The 18,532-nt window shown below is 46.0% G+C and overlaps 2 protein-coding genes across 3 annotated transcripts; one reads left to right on the top strand and one right to left on the bottom strand.

The window, feature by feature from the left end:
* The first annotated feature begins 35 nt into the window (after positions 1-35).
* Positions 36-4,409, top strand: PIH1D2 (PIH1 domain containing 2). 2 transcript variants are annotated; one of them, XM_067565458.1, is made up of 6 exons: positions 36-121; positions 530-762; positions 2,010-2,133; positions 2,715-2,960; positions 3,397-3,659; positions 3,784-4,409. In XM_067565458.1, the coding sequence occupies exons 2-6, from the start codon at positions 580-582 to the stop codon at positions 3,916-3,918; spliced, it is 951 nt and encodes a 316-aa protein (XP_067421559.1). In that variant the 5' UTR covers positions 36-121; positions 530-579; the 3' UTR covers positions 3,919-4,409. The 2 variants fall into 2 exon arrangements, with proteins under 2 accessions (XP_067421559.1, XP_067421568.1); XM_067565467.1 differs by lacking the exon at positions 36-121 and having other exon boundaries at positions 414-762; positions 2,048-2,133; positions 3,784-4,408.
* A 590-nt stretch (positions 4,410-4,999) lies between these two features.
* On the bottom strand, positions 5,000-17,368 carry DLAT (dihydrolipoamide S-acetyltransferase). Its single transcript, XM_067565431.1, has 14 exons — positions 17,104-17,368; positions 16,414-16,515; positions 15,368-15,492; positions 15,084-15,240; positions 13,696-13,822; positions 13,065-13,255; positions 12,303-12,447; positions 12,003-12,070; positions 11,091-11,183; positions 9,895-10,002; positions 9,155-9,270; positions 8,687-8,849; positions 8,334-8,470; positions 5,000-7,452 (listed from the first exon to the last, which is right to left on the bottom strand). The coding sequence occupies exons 1-14, from the start codon at positions 17,353-17,355 to the stop codon at positions 7,323-7,325; spliced, it is 1,914 nt and encodes a 637-aa protein (XP_067421532.1). The 5' UTR covers positions 17,356-17,368; the 3' UTR covers positions 5,000-7,322.
* Positions 17,369-18,532: the final 1,164 nt, after the last annotated feature.

Raw genomic sequence — 18,532 nt, 5'->3', positions numbered from 1 at the left:
GACCCAGTCGGGAGCCGGAACTCAGGGAGGTGGGCGAGAAGGCATACGTAGTTCCGCTTCCGGCGCGAACTTCCGCTGTGGTTGTTGCTATGGCAACGGCTTCGGGAGTCGGAATTCGGAGGCAGGATCTGTGTGGCCAGCGAAGGGGAGAGAGCGGGGGGCAGCCCTGGGGGGGCGGGGGCAGCACGGGGCCCTGGGGCGGGGGCTGAGGGGGCAGGGAGATGTGGGGGGGCAGCATGAGGCCCTGGGGCGGGGGCTGGGGGGCAGGGAGATGTGGGGGGGCAGCATGAGGCCCTGGGCCGGGGGCTGGGGGCAGCTAGACGGTGGGAAGGCAGCTGGCGGGAGTGGGATGAAGGGGCACCGGGGGATGGGGCGGGAGGAGGTGCGGGGATTCTGCTCCTAGCGTGACTCTCAGATGCCAGGGGCAGGTAAAGGGGGCGGGGGCGGGGGCGGCTGGCAGATACTAGCCCGCCTGTTTTCTTGTTACTAGAACATATTTTGCCCTATTTTGATTCTTGTTCCCCTGTAGGCTCGAAGCACAGGACCCGTGCCGTTTCCCGAGGGACATTTGTGCTAGCCATGGCGGCCCCTTCTCGCCCAGAGCACATGTTGAGCCAAGTGACCCAACTCTGGAGTATGCTGGATGAGATGGCAGAAGGCAGCCCTGAGAGTTACCGCCGATTCATGCAGCTGCAGCTAGAGGATGCAAAGCAATATTGTGCCCCCCCCGAGCCACATCTTTGCCTGCAGACCCACATCCTGGTACATAGCGCAAGGTCTTTTACTGTGAAAGAGCCTGAGGTTCCACTAGGATCTCACCTGCCAGGGAAACAAGGGTAGTGCCTGGAAGGTGCTTCCAGCTGCAAAAAGGCCCTAACCAGGCTTTTTGAACCTCAATAAGATTAAAAAAGGACTTTTGTGACAAAAAATAACTTAGAGCCCTGCAAATCCGCCGATATCTATGGACTATTTTTGCAGGTCATGAATCAGATGCGGATACTGGCTAGGATAAAAATGATAAAGGTTCTCAGGCTATGAGCCAGTGCTCCTTCCCCAAATGCACTGTCACTGAGGGCACAAAGAGGTGCATTATGAAAGATTTTTATTTCCACAGAAGCATTGGGCAGTGGCCAATGGGACTGGAAAGAGCAGTAGATTTAGATATGAATTCTAGTATTAAATGCACAGCTATTCCTAAGTAAGCAAGCATGGAAAAAGGGTTTGGAGGAGATAACATAAAATTCAAGAAGGAATACATTGGGGGCTGAGATTCATTAATAAACTGGAATGCACCCCAGTGTGGTGGAGCTGGGTTCCTAGCTCTGAGATTCTGCCAGAACTGATGATCATAGCAGATCACTTATATAACATGGAAATCCAGGATATGTTCTGTGTCTGAGAGCACAGTAAGCCCTGAGAGGATGAACCCCATGACTTGAGCTGGATACTGGCATCTATGGGCAGTGAATACAACAGGCAGCTCTCCCACCTTGTGCTATGAAATTAGCCAGTTCCTAGATACTAGGAGCCTGATTCTCCTCCCATACTATTGCAGAAGTGTAATTCCATTGACTGCAGTGGAGTTACTCCCCATTTACACTGGCACAACTATAGATCATGATCAGACTCTAAAGCAGTGCTGGTTTGTTGTTGAACATTCTACATAGGACAGAATGTGACAAGACTTGTTGCTGTTGTCTGGTAAAAAGGCTCCTTAATGTCCCTAAAATCAGTGTTCATTCACTGTAGTTAAATCCCACCCAGCTCCTGGTGTATGGTCACTTAGACTCAGAGTATCTTTCCTTCTCTGTAAAAGCCCTCTGGACACAGACACACACACAGCTCTTTACATGTTGTATATAAAGTTGAACAAAGACATTTATAGGTAGTAAAGGAGTTGGACATGGCCAATGATTTTACTCTGTTCACCATTTGATTCCATTGCACTTTTGGATATAAGGGAACCTAAACATTTGTGGTGATTAAGTGGTTTTGGGTTCTCTTTGCAGGATCCTAGTGAAAAATCATTATTCATTAACCTCTGCAGGTGGAAAAGGGTCCCAGCTCCTAAGTCACCTACTGATCCAATACCTCTAAGTGCTGGCCCACTAGAGGAGATGTCCGATAAAGCAGGCAAGTAGATGATAGGTTCCAAAACACTCTTTGTATGCGCTACAGTTAGGACGCCTTCCGCTCATTTCTGCAGTATTGCATTAGGAAGGCAAAGATGTAACTTTGGCTAAGAGCAGCCCTTTTAGAAGGCCTGTGGTTGGTATATAGCTTGCAGTTTGAGGGTGGAGGAGGCATAGACAGAGTCATAAGTAAAACTGGTTGTTCCTTCTGAAAAAGCAGAACATCACTACGAATGCTTAAGTGCCTTGCAGGATTGGCGCTTTAGAGTAGGTACGTATCTTTAAGCACATGAGTAGTCCCAGTCCCATTAAATTCAAGGAAGCTACTCCCATGCTTAAATTTACACATGTATTTAAGTGCTTTGCTGGATGGGAGGGGTATTTTCTACAAGTCAGTTTTCTGGAACCACCTTGTCATAGGAAACCACAGATCAAGACACTCGCCATTTGTATTATTGATTCTTCAAAACAATAAAAAGCATCAAAATTATTCTTGTTAATATAGGTTACCCCCATTGTAGCTACCCCTATAAAACAGAATGTAGCAGTATAGAAATAATTTTTGACACTCGTTTTTCCTAGAGCTTTATTCCGTCATAGATATTGCATATAACCCAACTGTTCTTCAGAGGAGAGAAGAGAACCAAGCAGAAATGGATCACTTGATCCATCTGACATTTAAATACGTTGAGGAGCATTACCACCTTTCTCTGTCCCACTCTTACCACATTGCAACATTCACACTCAAAGGAAGCCTGAAAAGGATGAAACAGAGTCTGAGGGGAGGACCACCACCAGCTCCACTTTTTAACAGGAACACGAGGAACGGTACGTAGACTTCTTTTAAATTACCATCGAGAGACGGTGTAATGGAAATGGGAAAGGCTAAACTCCCAGTAGTTCATGAAATTGATAGAATATTGAAACTGACCTGTGCCCTGTTCCTGCAAGATGCTTGGCATTTCATGGGCCTAAGCCCAGTAGAAAGAGGCCTCTGCTGTTTGACTGTAAGGTATGGAACACTGGAAACATGCATTTCTAACTTGTACCAACTTACAAATGAAAGTGAAAATGAGGAATGAAGGGGAAGGAGCTCCATGAAATTAGTTTCCAACAAGCTTTAGCAGCTGAGTTCATAATCACAAAGCTGAGACTTAAGTTATGGCAGTTTTGCTAACTGGTATAAAACCATCAGTTAAATCTACAACTAAACTATTTTAAATAAGATACTTTAGTAACTACGTGTGAATATTTTTTATGGAAGAACTGACACTGGACCAGATAAGGCACAGTCTGGGAGAGAAGGACAGTAGTAATGCTATGCTGCTGCTGAACAAGGATGTTACACAGTCTAAAGTGCATCTGATAGAAGAGATTGCCAGCATGGACCTGCCAGAGGAGTTCATCACACCAGCCTATGAAATGACAATCACAAAGGATGCAAACAGGAAACCTCTAAACATTGAGCTGAAAGTTGAATTGCCTAAAGTTAGCTCTGTTTCTGAATGTGAGCTGAGCATTTCAAGGGTAAGTTATGCAGGAATGAAAACCTGTTTTCTCTCTGTTGAACCCAAACAGACTTAGAAGTAGTCACTTATAACTAACACATATATACTTGCTCACAAAGTATTTTCATTTGCCTTTGTTTTAGGATGATGTAATTGTTGAAGTCCCTGAGAAATACAGATTACAGCTGGATTTGCCGGAGTTGGTCGATGAAGAAGCAACTACAGCAACATTTAACAAAGGGAAAGGTGTGTTGCTTATCACGATGCCAATTCCCTAAAGAGAATGTTAGGGACAGCAGCTTTTCACAAAAAGTTAGTGAGTATGGCTCACTCTTAGAGATTAAAAGGAAGGTTAATGGTAAAGAATTTACCAACAGGTACAAGTTAGTATCACTGTTATTCTAAGAATCTGTTCTTTTGTCTGCACACATATAATTTCCTTTGAGAACACAGGGTGACGAAGTTTACATAGAGCAGGAAGCTTTTAGGTGGCAGTAGTACAAGTATTTTTAAAATTCTTAATACAAGTTGTAAGGATTTAAGGGTTACTTAAATCATTTTATCTCTAAAACATGACCCTACATTATAAACTTTACTACCATGTCCAGTTTCTCCATCAGTAGGGCAATAAAGAGTGATTAACTTTGAAGAAATAGTGTTTTCCTTTCTGCTTTTCCTCTGCTGAAAGAGCTCTTATCTGGAGTTTGTAAACTGTTTCTTTTTAAATAAAGACAATTTAATACTTGTGAAAGATGGTGAGACTGAAGATACATGACATAGGTAACAGTGCAAGCTCTCCTACAACCTGGCTCCTGTTCCAAATAAATCTGCAGGGGTTACCTTTAAAAAGGTGAGGTGAGTAGTCTCCAACACCCATTCAGTCACTGGCTCCTCTGCTGATACTACTGAGGGCAGCAGTGCACTAAGAGTTGGCCTTAACCCACCAATTAGCAATGGTTTTGCAATCTCAGGAGTAAGCAACATAACAGTGCCCTAGAACTAGTTTACCAATTCAAAGACTGTTTACATAATGAATATTAAGGCTCAAGAACCATGTGAATGAAGGTATCTACCAACAGGGTTTCTCTATTATAAACGCTTCCCAGGTGCTGAATGTCTGTAGTGCCAGCTAGCATTCATGAAGAAGACAAACCAATGTGGACGAGATAACACTAAAAATTAGTTCTTCAGGGTTTGGGAAAGGTAGGCCAGGAGTCAAGTTGTCTTACAAAGGCAATAATAATCATTCTGTTCTACTATGAAGTTCTTTTTCAGACTCTTAAGTGAGGAAATGAAGCATTAAATTTCATGATGTCTTTTTGGTAAGTGATTTGATATCACAATGTACTCACCCGTCTATGCTAGACTTTACCCACTTTAGCTTTATATTATGCTCCTCCCATACAGCATAACACTATATCGCAGAGGAACAATGTTTAAAAATTGATCAGAAATTAGAACAGACAGATTAGAAATGTATAACTATTTAATTTTGACAAACTCATTTACTCAAGAGCAGCAATTCCTAGTTTTCTTCCTTTTTTGTTCTGAAACAGTTACAGGATTGGATCTAAAAATTGCATGTCTATAGCTACAGGTCAGATTGAATTAGTGTTAATGTATGTGATCTGCCCTAGCTGGAGTGTAGTGTGTGCAACAAAACACTGCAAGCAACACAAAGCCAGGAGTACACAGGGAGCTGAAAGGACCATTCTGCTTGTCCTGCAGCCTGTTCCCCAGACAGGCTATCACTAGGACAGGACTGTTTTGATTAATTTTCAGTTTTGATTTAATTTTCATTAATTCATTAATTAATTAATTACAGGGAAGGGATAACAAGAGTGCCCAGGATTTCCTTAGCAGTACACAGTACAGCAGGGGAGTCAAACATCAATCATCCAAAACTTGTGCTGCATGGCAGTGCTTTAACAGAGATGTTGCTGAACCACTTACGGGTGGAAACCTTAAGATTAATAGGGTAAATTTCATTTGCCCAACCAGAAAGGCTGACAACATGGATAGTGTGTGCACTAGGAGTGAGGTCAGCCGCATCCATCACTAAACAGAAAAAGCACGGGGATAATTTTATTAGTCTAACAATTTCAAAGATTTAACAGAACACACAGGCTCACTGGAGAGTGTGGAACTGAGCAAATTAGAACATTTTAAAACTTAAGTGCAACTACTTTTCTTCTTACCCAACCATCGAAGTTAGGCATAACTGCAGCCAACTGAGGAAAAAGTTGAACAGTTCTCACAAAAATATTTAATCTCCAGATTATACTTTTTCAATATCATCTTTAGTGGATTCTGTAACACAACTTTACAAGAGACAATACGTAATGCAATATATAGGATACAGAATAAGTTTATATATAGAATTTATTTAACCTTTCATTCCTACCAAGCTCTCCTGGTCACTTCACTGATCAACTACATGATCCTTCTTTTTAAATTAACATTTCCCTTTGGAAACTGGAATATTGGGAGTGGCCACTATTGTATCCCTCCACTGTAGGACACAATGATTAGTGTATTTGGGCACAAGTCCAATAGAAAACCATTTAAAGCATTTTACATACACTGTATACATGGACGGCACGTTCTGCAGTTTACTAATGCTGGGACAGTAAAGACATTTCCATCTAAGAATTGTGATACCAATGATCTCAATTCATGTCAAAGCTTCCTGTGTCAAGAATGTCTGAAAAATCAATTTTCAAACATCCAAATCATCACAGAAATGATTCCTAGGAATGGAATGCCAATGGCCAAATTATGCATGCTAATAATGGGTATCAACATGCATAGCAAGAAATTCTCCTGACCATTCTGCAGAACAACTACTTCCACTGCAACATGGTGTATTGTTAACACTTCAAGAGGGAAAGCAGCTATTTACGATAGATTTCATACAAAAATACATACATATGCGAAAATCCACAAGGATGGGGCACATTCTCATTTAAAAGAGATTTGGTTGTACTGTTTTGATAGCCTAACTGATTTAACTTCTCTCGTGCCTTGTTTTGTTTTGTTTTTTAAAGTCCTCTAAAAGGGATCATGTAGCTGTAAAAATCTGAGCTAGTGCTGAACTCCAAAGAGGAACTGGAATGTGAACCCTTTGTCCTATGAAAAGCTATTCAAGGGATCTATTCCTCCTCTCAGTGCAAGCCTGTCACTCTCACTAATACTAGCAGGAGAACAGACCACTCAGGGTTCATTTTTTTTTTTTTTTTTTTAAAACAAAATACTAGACTGTAGATTTCATCTACCAAGCCTTACAATTTCTTTTGCACAGATGTTTACAATCTGGTTCTCTTATTTCTGAGAACACAAGAGATTATATATCTGGGTATGCTTCTCCCCCCCCATCCCCAATCAGGAGCATACATGAAGCATACACTGTTCACATGATTTTAAATCCAAGACACTTGACTTTTTTTTGTTTTGGAAAAACGTTTGCAAGTTCATTAACTGTTTAAAATACAGTATAACTGTATATTGCTCTGTAAAGCCTTCTGCAAACTATTTATCTGTACAGACTGGTAAAAATTACCAGCTAATATACATATTTAAAATAAAAAAGGAAAATGTATTTAAGAGTATAACCACTGAAATATAAATAGTTTGTTTTGTTCTAATCCACGTGACCTAGGAAAGCCTTGGTTGCTTGGTTTGATTATAGCAGCATGGTTGTTGGCTTTTCAAGAAACTTTCTGAACTCAGCAAGCCACTGGGCTCCAACTGCTCCATCCACAACTCGATGATCACAACTAAGAGTAACTGACATCATGCTGGCCACATCAAATCTGGGAAGAGAAACAAAATCCCATATTTAGCACTCTGTAAATTAGCTAGCAAAGCGTTGTCAGCCAGTGATATTAACACACCACCCAGGACTTTTATAAAAGATAAATACCAAAGGGTGTTAGTCCTGTAGTACTCACTTCCACATTTATACTTCCACAAATGCTTATTATAAAGATCTGCATGACAGGTCAGATCACATCTTTCGTTTTCTAAAATTAGGTGAGCCCTTTGGAACATGCAGCTCATGTTATTTCATAAAATACAAACAGGTGTGTGATCAAACTTTAGTCTATATCTATGTTAAGTCACACTCTAGGCCTGGCTACCTCAGGGTGAGTTTTTAGGCAGTAAGATTACCTTTTATCTATACACTGTGTCATTCATTTGCAGATTCAAAAGTCTGCAGTGTCCCAGTCAAAATTCCCCTGCGAAGTATGGCCCAATGAGAAAGGCACTAGTGTGAGATTTAGAAGATCAAGATTCAATTCCCTCCTCTGCCACACGTTTCCTGTGTGACCTTAGGCAAGTTATTTACTCTCTGTGCCTCAGCTCCTCATTTTACAGATAGGGATCACAGGACTTCCCTATCTCACAGGGACTTTGTGCAGAGAAACACATTAACAATTTTGAGATTCTTGGATAATATGGCAATGGGAATCACATAAGTATCTAAGCTAGTTAAACTGAAAACAGATTGTACAGACAAATTGTATCAATGTATTTAAAATTAGGATGTATCAAAAGCAGCTGATGCACTGTGCCATACTACAAAATACCTGTCATCCCATGGGGAAATTAGAACACTGGCCATTATTCCAAAGTAAATGTCACCTGTTTGAAGAGATAATTGACTCTGGATAACACTCTGTTTAATACTTACCCCTTCTCATTATCTGCTGGCACCAGCCGGTTCTCTGAAGTACCAATTGCCAGAATACATGCCTGAGGTGGATTGATTATAGCTGAGAAATTCTTAATCCCATACATTCCTAAATTGGAAACTGTAAAAGTGCCTCCCTACAGGAATAAACATGCAGATTAATACATGGGACTTCACAGAAGTCACTTTCACACAGCATGGTAATTAACATGGCTAAACTAGATCATGGACTGGAAAGTGCCTGTTCTGAAGGGGTCATTTGACCAACATGTCATGAAATTGTTCAAATTTTTTTGTTAAGTCGGGGACAATCACAGCTGCATGACTAATGACTAACAGACCAAGCTCCTCACCTGGAATTCATGGGGCTGAAGTTTACCTTCTCGTGCTTTGCTTGCCAAAGAGACAACATCTTTATTAATGGAAGCCAGTCCCTTTATGTGCGCATTGAACACGATGGGAGTTATAAGCCCAGCAGGAGTACTCACTGCAATGCTAACATCCACTACATGATTTCTGTAAGACACAACAGGGACACAACTGAGATTACTTGAGCAGGGCACAAAGAAAGATTTTTAAAAGCATTAAAGCCACCTCGTATAAACGAGCAGTAACTGCCATGTCCATTAAGTCTAGCGCCCAGGCCTCACTCACAAGGGCACTTAAAGAAAAGGCATATGAAGTACTGAGAGACCCCTGAGTTTTACACTGCAGCTGCTCCCATTCCTGCCAGTCTTTATGAGATCCTGCCAGAAGTGCGGGAGAATTGCTCAATTTTGCCATGAACACTGTTACTAGCTACATTTGTACCATATACTTACTGCCTGATAACAGTGTCCAACCATGAGGAATTTGCTTCAGGCACCTTCAAACATGCTAGAGCTGAAGCTTTAATGATGAAGTCATTGACGGAAAGCTTAACATTCTCTGACACTTCCTGTAAAGAGACGACAGAGGTTGGAATGTCACTGATTTACTCACTCCCTATAGCCACCACAAATATTGAATTAGTTTGCATAAACAAGACTACATAGCCATGTGTAATGTCTGAGAGAGACAGTGCTGTTTACACCTACTTGTGTGACCCTATCACAGTCAATCGGGCACATCTCTAAGAGGAAACAACATCTGAAAGTGTCTTAAGCCCATTTAACATTTGTATTCCCCGCTCCCCCGCCTTCTGTTTGGAGAAGCTGCATTCACAGTTTTGCGATATGTATTATCTTCATTTTCCCAAAAGAAAAAAGTCTGCTCAGAAGCAGCATCTTGTTTACGGTTCGATCCCGGCTCTTTATCCTATTTTCTAGCGGAGGCAACAACAGTAAAAGAAAGCTGTGCAACTTATCTAGGATTTAAGGGGATCAGCTTGGGAAACTCAGAGTGCGCAGTGGGCAGGGTTTCACAAGAGGGTCCACACCTGATCAGGAGGAGGCAGCAAACTTCAGATGTGAAGGAACCTGTCTTGTCACGCAACTGCTGGCTCAACAGATGCAGGAGGCTCACCATATTGGTTATCTAACTGTCCTCTCAGACTCGCCCCACAACCTCTCAGGAGTGTTACCTGATTGAGTTCTTTCCTGAGCACCAGTATTTCTCCCATGTTTACATCAACAGATAGGTAGTAGTGAGGTATTGTTTGCTTAGACTGCATCAATCGCTGAGCAATGACCTGAAGGCAACAGAGCAGGACATTAAAACACAATACACTTTGCAAAAGGGGTTTCCATCCAGCTCAAAAGTAGGGCTTTCAATTCACACCACCGTCTTAGATGCACACATCATAGCACATTTGGGTTTGGTCCAAGTGTCCTTGGAGTTGCTTCCTAAACACCACCGAGCAGCAGACAATAGCTGAAAGGCCAATATAAGGATTCTGCATTTTTAATCAGCTAGAATTTATATTCTACTCTCATTCTGTTATCCTAGGCTTTTGCTGGGTGGAGAAGAGAGATGAATAGATGGGTTGGGTCAGAGGAAAGCTTTAAGTTATGGTGATTTGGGAAGCAGCTTAGTTTGGGGGACATAGGTCCTAATTGTTATTTGTATTTTAGAGAGCGATTGTACAGGAGGCCAGGAACATTAGACGGATGCATTTTTATAAACGCAATGAAGTAGTTGCTGTATATAAAAGGCACCTTCACAAGAAGATCTCACCCTCACCTTAAAAGGAAGTTAATTACACCAGAAGAGATACTGGCTAATAGGAATGGGTGTCCGTGATAACCCACCAGACACCTAGAAACACGGCGCCCTGCTATAAATCACTAATAGCAATGAAAATGAGAATGGGTTTTTGCTTCAACTTTCATGTCTCAAGATGTGGATGGTTCTCACCCTTGTCCTCTTTTTCTGGTTACATCAACCACCACCACGTGATCTGGCACAGTTGGCCATCTCTGCTCAAGGCTCAAAACCGGGACAGAAGGGGTTGCTGCAGATTAGGGCTCTGGTGCACTGACAAAGCTGTGGACAGAGAGGCCTCACAGCTCAGAATGGAGATGCATCAGCAAAGCTGCATGGGGGAAGCTTGCTCAACATCTGCCTGTTCTATGCCTGGCTCAAGTCAATGCTATTAGATCACTTGCTCTCATGAGCAAGTTCTTCTACCAAGTTCACTACCTTTCAGCATCCAATTGGCCCTCCTGGTTAGAAGGGACTTTAGTCAACAGTAGTTAAGTGTTTAATGTTTCTGGAAAGACTCCTATGTGCAGATACAATCTCCTTTTTAAAGGGAGAGAAAGAAGGAAAGCCTCTTACCCTCCGAATATTACTGACGGGGATATCTGTGAAGGCGCCTGTAGGAGGTGCTGCTGCTGTCGGAGCTGCAGGTGTCACAGGTGCTGCCTCGGCCTGTATGCAAAGAGAGATACAGACAGCTGGGTTTCCAAACATTGTTCAAACCTGAGCCTGGGTTTGTAGGAAACTGGAAATCAGCATTACGGAGACAAGCCTCAGTATTTTGGGATAACTGCTGTGAATAATGCTGCGGTGGACAACAAGACGACTAAAACACAATTACCGTCCCTGTTTCTGGGTTACCCTCTCCAGTAAGTAGAAGGCACTCCCTTCCTATAGCTTCCTACCCAACCTTCCCTAATGCACTTTAAGTGATTCACAAACCCAAATGTTAAGGCCGTGGTAATATTCTGTTCCCAGAATGTGGCATTTTTGGCTATATGAAACACGATACTGATATCTGTAGCAATTATGCTATTGTGATTCGCTACAAAGCAGAACCCCATCAGACAATAACTGGAAAGTAGGGATGACTGCAGAAGGCTTTCAGTTTATAATACTGGATTTCCCCCTCGTAAGCTGCACTCCTTAAGGCTCCATCACACCATTAGGTGTTCAGCTACTATGGTAATGGGGACCACAAACACCTGAAGAGGCCAGACGTGCTTCTGTAGTGAAACGCCAGAGTGACAAATTAAAAAAGGAGGACACCTCGCCTCACATTTCTGAAGTCCTGCACAAGTTGACCCTTTCAGATACAACATTCAACACTGTCCAATCTTCAACACAATTGTCGATCTTCAGAATGCTTGTACTTCACCTGCTGGTCGCAGTCTTCAACTGCTTCCAAAGAGCAGCAGTTAGCGCTACACTTCTGTCATTCTAACAACTAACGCGGCAGTACGAGACCTCACAGATTTCAGTCCTACTCACAGGGACAACTTTTGGAGGCACAAATGACTCAACATCTTTCTTGGTGATTCTGCCATCTGGTCCAGTACCTGGTGCAGAGACATGTGAAATGTAAGGTTTCCTGCAATGCCATATTGGGAAAATGCAAGTTAAAATAAAACCCACGCCCTTGCTAACCCAGTCGCTTAGCACAGAAATTGGACGCTCAGCTGTAATTTGTGTCTGGAAAACATTTTCAATACACAGGGAGTGAATGGACAGCTAAGCACGTATCTAAGGGGGACAGAGGCTTGCATAGGAACCATGGACATGGCAGCTCACCTTTCAACCGTGTAATGTCAATTCCTCTTTCTGCTGCCAATTTCTTCGCCAGAGGGCTAATTATTACCCTTCCTTTGTGTGCAGGAACCCCAGGTGAGGAGACTGCTGGAGCTGAAGGGACAGTGAGCTGAGGAGGAGCTGCCGCCTTAAGAGAGTGGGTTAGATAGTCATTAGCAGCACGGACATTCAGCTAAAGTCTTAAAGTTTCACTTAAGAAGTAGGAGAAGATTTAACATGCAAAGAGAACATGGGCGTCTGATTACCAGAAACAAACTAGAGAAGAGAGTTAAATCTGCAGAACTGTGGCTAGAGTGATATCAGAGGTGAGGAACATAACACTATAGGTACGGGGTAGAAGAATGATTTAGGAAGGTAGAGAGAAATAGATGAAATGAAGAGAAAATTTAGTTTCTCAGAAAGCCTTCCTGTGAGTACGACTGATTAGGCTGTGGAATCCTCTCCCAGATGAAGGGGCAGTAAGGAAGTGATTTGTATCCCGTCATTCGGGGCATTTAAAACTAGAACAGGCAGTGACCTGGAGAAGAGAAGCAGGGAACAACCTGCATAAATTCCTCAAGGATAGATTAACTGGTGCTAACAGATTGTACCCATCTCACATTATCCTTCCACTCATGATATCACAACGCATTATTGGAGTTTGAGCTTCACAAGGCTCAAATCAGCAGGATTATTCAAATCAGATTAGCAACTGCTAACGGTCCCCCCGCCCCGCTTCTCTTCTCCATCAGAGATAGTCCTTACTGAAGGGGGAGGAGTGAGTGATGGCACTTGTGGTTTGATGTCAGCCACTCCAGTCTCCCTGTAGTCAGCAAATGCTGGAATATCAGACTCCTTCTCCACAATGATGCAGAGTGGGGCTCCTAATGGCACATCTCTCGTTCCTTCAGGCACCAGAATTTTTGCCAGGTAACCTTCTTCCTGAGCTTCAAAGCCTTAAAAGAAAACAAAAATGACAGATGAATGCTGGGGAAGATCTAACACCCAGAAGGTTGGCATTGGTGCCTCAATCTCACAACACTGGCACAATGAAGAGTTCTTTTAGATGATGCTTTCAGACTCCTCCAGGAATTAAAGCTCTGCCACTTTTTAACAGATCTTTCAAACACAATTGAATGGGGAGATGTCTCCATGTACTGCAAGTCTAACACAACAAGGCTGGCGCAAAACTGGGAGCTGCTATTAGCAGCTCCATCATTTAGAACTAAAAGAGGACAGGCAATAGCTTTAAATTGCTACTTTACTACTGCACCAAGACCTGCTGCCCTTTGCAGTTGGAAGAGAAGAATCCGGTTTGAAGCTTTACTCTGGATCACTCTCTCTCAAGAGGTTACAGAACAATCTATGGTCCCTCTCAGGGATGGAGATTGCTCACCTATCGTGGCTTTGTCTGTTTCAATTTCTGCCAGTAAGTCTCCTTCACTCAGTTTCTCGCCAACCTTCTTCTCCCACCTCTGAACCGTGCCCATGGTCATCGTAGGCGAGAGAGCCGGGAGAGCAATCTATGGAGTCAAAAGAATGCGAGTGTATCAGACCAGATAACTGCAAGCCACCATGAACGGGAGCGTGACTCCAAAGCCCAGCACGTGTGTTACCTTTGACAATGAGCCAGCACTAATATGCTCCTGGGCTTCCTAACCCAACAGAGCAGGGTGCCGTGCAGCTGCCGCCACTTCTCTGGCTTAGCTTCTTTAAACAAGGCTTAAGTTAAGGAAGGAAACTGAGAGGCAACAACTGAGGGATTTTCCTGTTTGGATTCTGCTTGGCTTGTTTAATGCTAGTAAATAACATCACCTAGGACTTATATATCACTTCTCATCTATAGAGCCCAAGTGCACAGATGGGGAAATTGAGGCACAGCTAGGTGGATTTCTTTGTCTGAAGTCACACAGCAAGTCAGAGGCAGAAATGGAAGGAAAATGCCCGAGTTCAGCACCTGCCTTGCTCCACACAAAAACCGCTCAAGGAGGAGATGGTGCCACCCACCTTATAACTTTTAGCCCAAAGGTTAGAGCACTCACCTAGGATGTGGGAGACCCAAGATCAATCCCCCCTCACCCCAGTTAAAGGGGGAGAAAGGATTTGAACAGGGGTTCTCCCACCTCTCAGGAGAATGCTCTAACCACTGAGCAATGGGATCTTCTGATGTAGGGCTGCCTCCATCTCTCCTGTGAAAGCTGTTCCACTGTGGATAAATAATGAAAGAGTGATTGGTGTAGGGGGACTGGACACAGGGTCTCCCCTCTCCCAGGGGGTGCCGTAGGCACTGGATTAGAGTCACTCTCTCTTTCTAGCCCAATGATTAAGTATTTATCCTCAGTGGCACAGTCATTGGGCCAGAGAGAGTGTTGCTCTGTGGCTTGTTGGGTGCCTTCATCCCTTTCTCCATTCTATGTTGCTAGGCCAACTGCTAGCCACATTAACCAATCGATATCATTGCCTCCTAATAAGGAGAGAATCATGGGCATATAGGAGCTTTTTATAGTCTGTGGGAGCTGGAATCCTTCAGGGAGCTCATTCTCTTCCTCGACTGATACCAGGGTCCTTAAACGTTTTCAGAGCACAGCTGATGGGGGCCCCCCGCTAAAGACCAATTTAAATCTGTAGGGTAGATCAGCTGAGACACACTCCTGCAGCTACAGCTCGTAAGGCCCCTGGTTTGAATCTGTATCACACTGCCTAGGAGCTAATCATGTTAGAGAAGCAGAAGAGAGAATGAAGAACGACAAGGAATAATTCACTGAGGATATGTACATGCCCTACCTTCATGTGAGGAGGGTAGGAGCTGCCTGGAGCCTGCACAGAGGGCTGAGCTGGTGGTGGGGGAGCTGCCGCTGGAGGGGGAGGCACTGAGGTTGCTGGAGCAGCAGATGCCGCAGAATCCAAGGTAAAATTCTTAAAGGCATCAACAAACTCAGGCCTAGAAGAGAAGTGAAAGGAGCCATGAAGACAATACGGAAGATAATGTGGCTAATGTATCATCCAGGGCACCCAGCAAGCCAGGTTCCCAAGACAGCACTCTACTGAGATGTGATCAATTTACTTACTTTTCAACTGTGATACATATCACAGACCCAATGGGAACATCCCTTGTCCCTTCTGCCACCAGGATCTTGGCCAAGTAACATTCTTCTAAACTCTCAAACCCCACCGTCGCTTTGTCTGTTTCCACCTTTGCAAAAAGAGAATGATTTTGTTATGGCAAAGAAAAAGGCTTCACATCAGCTCAGAATCCTCCAGTCTCATGTTTGTGGGTTAGAGGTGAAGATCCCTGGCCCATAAAGCATAGCGAGAGTCAGCTCAGATGGCAGCAGCAACTTGGCTAAAAAGGAAAACATACTGTAGAACAAATGAGGTTCAATCCCTCTCAAAAGTAGCTAGGAAACAGCAGGAAACTCTGAGACACAATGGGGTTGCAGCTGTTTTTAAATTCTTCAATAAAATGGCTTCAGAAGATTAATATTAAATTTTTATTATTTGTATTTCATAGTACTTAGGAGCCCCAGGCATTGATCAAGACCCCACTGTGCTAGGTGCTGTACACACGCAAAACACAAAGAGAGTCCCTGCCCCAAGGAGTTTACAGTCTAAACATAAGAGGGAACAGATGGATAGACAGACTGACGGAGGAGTATAAGGAAACAATGAGACAGTACATCAGCATGACAGGCTGTGGTCTCAGCCTAACCGTGGTCAAATTTTATGTAGGCCTCACAACAGAGGATTTTAAGGAGAAATCTTCAAGGAAGATAATGAGTTAGTTTTGTGGATGTTTATGAGGAATTTCTCCCAAGCTGAGGGGCAGCTCGGGAGAAAGCACAAAGGTGGGTAATGGAAGCTGGCATTATGGGCTGATCAGAGGTGGGAGTCAACCTTTCAACGCTGAGATAATAGGTAAGGGTGAGACTAAAACATATATGGCCGTTTGGGGTGACCTGGGACAAAATCCAGGGCATGCACTTAGCATAGGGACAATTTAGAGCCTGTAATCCGTCTTGTCCTCTAGTGATGATGCAGCCTCCCACCCACCAGAAAGTTGGATCCCCACCCGCCCAGGAACTGCTCTTGGCCAGAGGCGACCTCTCCTTGGTACCTCTGCTATCAAATCTCCCTCGCTGATTTTCTCCCCTTCCTTCTTCTCCCACCGTGCAATAGTCCCCATCTGCATCGTAGGGGAAAGAGCCGGCAAAGGCACCTGCGAAAGAACAACCCGGCCATAGTAAAATCACCGCATCTGATGAATGGCTGCAGAACTCCTTCCACCAAGAGAGGCCAGTCAGTGCTCTCAAATCCCAAAACAAGCCGGGCGTCAACGAAATACCCAGCATGCAACAACAGCCACACGTTTATGGGCAGCCCTGCGGCCTCCCAGTGAGCTTCGAGACAGGGAGCGGCTCAGGAGAATCACCCGCCCCCCACCCCGGCGAAGGGCAGCCAGCAAGGGGCGCCAACACTCCCGCGGGGGGGGAAGGGGCAGGGAGACAAGGGCAGAGCCCAGCTCGTTGGGGGGGGGCAGGCAGGAGATTCCTGGGCTATCAGCAAGGGGGTGCCTGGGATGACTGGCCCCGCTCCGGGCTGGGGGTGCTTCCGTCTCGGGGGGGCTTTGCAGTGGGGGGGGCTTTGCAGTGGGGGGCCCCCCTTCCCGGCCCCCCCAGCAGCTCCGGGATCGGGCGGGCTCCCCTGGTGCCAGGCACCCGGGGGAAGGGAAACGGGGCGACTCCGGCTCCGGGGTGACTCCGGCTCCGGGGTGTCAGGGTTCGGGGGGGCCGGGCCCCTCACTCACCTTCTGGTGGGGCGGCAGGCTGCACCAGCGCCGGGGGGCGAGGCGGGGCCAGGGCTCCCCCAGCTGCAGCAGCAGCCGCCGCCCGCCCGCGCGCCTGGGCCCCGGGAGGCTCCGGCCCGGCAAGGGCTGCGCGGCCCCCAGGCACCCCCCGCTCAGGGCGCGGGACCCCCGGACCGGGCTCGCCCCCGCCGCGCCGGGCACCCGCCGCGGGGCCGCGCACGGGGCCAGGCGCCGCGCGACCGCGCGCCACATGCTGCCGCTGCCGGGAGCCGGGAGCCGCCGGCGATCGATCGATGACCTCGCGCTCCCCTCCGGACGGAGACAGAGTCCGGGCCCCACCCACCCGCCGCGCTTTACGGCAGCGCGGGCGCGGCGGCTGCGACAGTATCGCCAAGAGCCGCGGGGAGGCCCTGCGGGGGCGGGGCAGCGAGAGGGGGCCTGGGGGCGTGTCCAGGGGGGGGCGGGTCTTCCAGAGAGAGCGGGGGGTTTGGGGGCAGGGAGGGAGTAGGGAGGGAGCAGGGGTCTTAGGGGTAGGTTGGATGGGGGAGCAGGGGGGCAGGGAGGGAGCAGGGAGGTTTGGGGGCAGGTTAGGGGGCAGGGAGGGAGTTTAGGGGGCAGGGAGGGAGTAGGGAGGTTTGGGGGCAGGGAGGGAGTAGGGAGGTTTGGGGGCAGGTTAGGGGGCAGGAGGGGCGGGGACGGGTGGGGAGCCATGGGGAATGGGGGCACTTAGGTGCGGATGGGGGGAGTAATTGGCTAGAGGGGGCTGGGGTGTGGGATAGGAGAAGAGAGGGTTGGATTGGAGGGAGGGTTGGGGGCAGGGAGGAATCACAGCAACGTGGGGGGCTCCAGCCCCATCGCCTCTTCCGTGCGGTTCGCCTTCCCCCCCTGTTGGAGGTCCTGGTGCCCAGGAGTGGAGATGGCTCCACCGCTGGGCCCTGGAGGGGGAGGTTACACAGCAGCAGCTAAATACCTCGCCCAGATGTGCTCGTTCTCTACAGCCTCCTGCAGCTGCCACCTGACCCGAGGTGCCCCCAGCGCTGTCCTTACCCGGAATGGAATTCCCTTTATAGGGTGGTTTTATGACGGCAATTCTTGTATGACTCGATGAAGAAAAATGCCATACAGACCATGTCTACAGTTGGATTCAAACTCGGGTAGACCCACTAAACGCCCTAGGTGGGAGTTTTGTGGTACACAAGCTGGGCCCTGTCCTCACTTACCAGGTGAGGACCACAAGGGTGTTCCCTAGCTGGAAAAACAGTCTTTAGAGCACAGCCATACCTGACATCTCTGGCCAGTGCAAAATGGTTTCTTCTGCTTTGTATGCTAGTCCTAGTACCTACACACCCATATGCATGAGCACTGCATGCCTGTCAACACATGAGACGGTTCAATTCAAAGCAACCTTCCTTCCTGCTGAAATGAATTG

The sequence above is a fragment of the Emydura macquarii genome, unplaced genomic scaffold (assembly GCF_026122565.2).
Source record: "Emydura macquarii macquarii isolate MOO-44397 ecotype Brisbane River unplaced genomic scaffold, CSIRO-AGI_Emac_v2 contig_312, whole genome shotgun sequence".
Taxonomy (NCBI): Eukaryota; Metazoa; Chordata; order Testudines; family Chelidae; genus Emydura; species Emydura macquarii.
The sequence above is the reverse complement of the archived record's forward strand: the minus strand, read 5'-3'. Positions and strand labels throughout refer to the sequence as shown.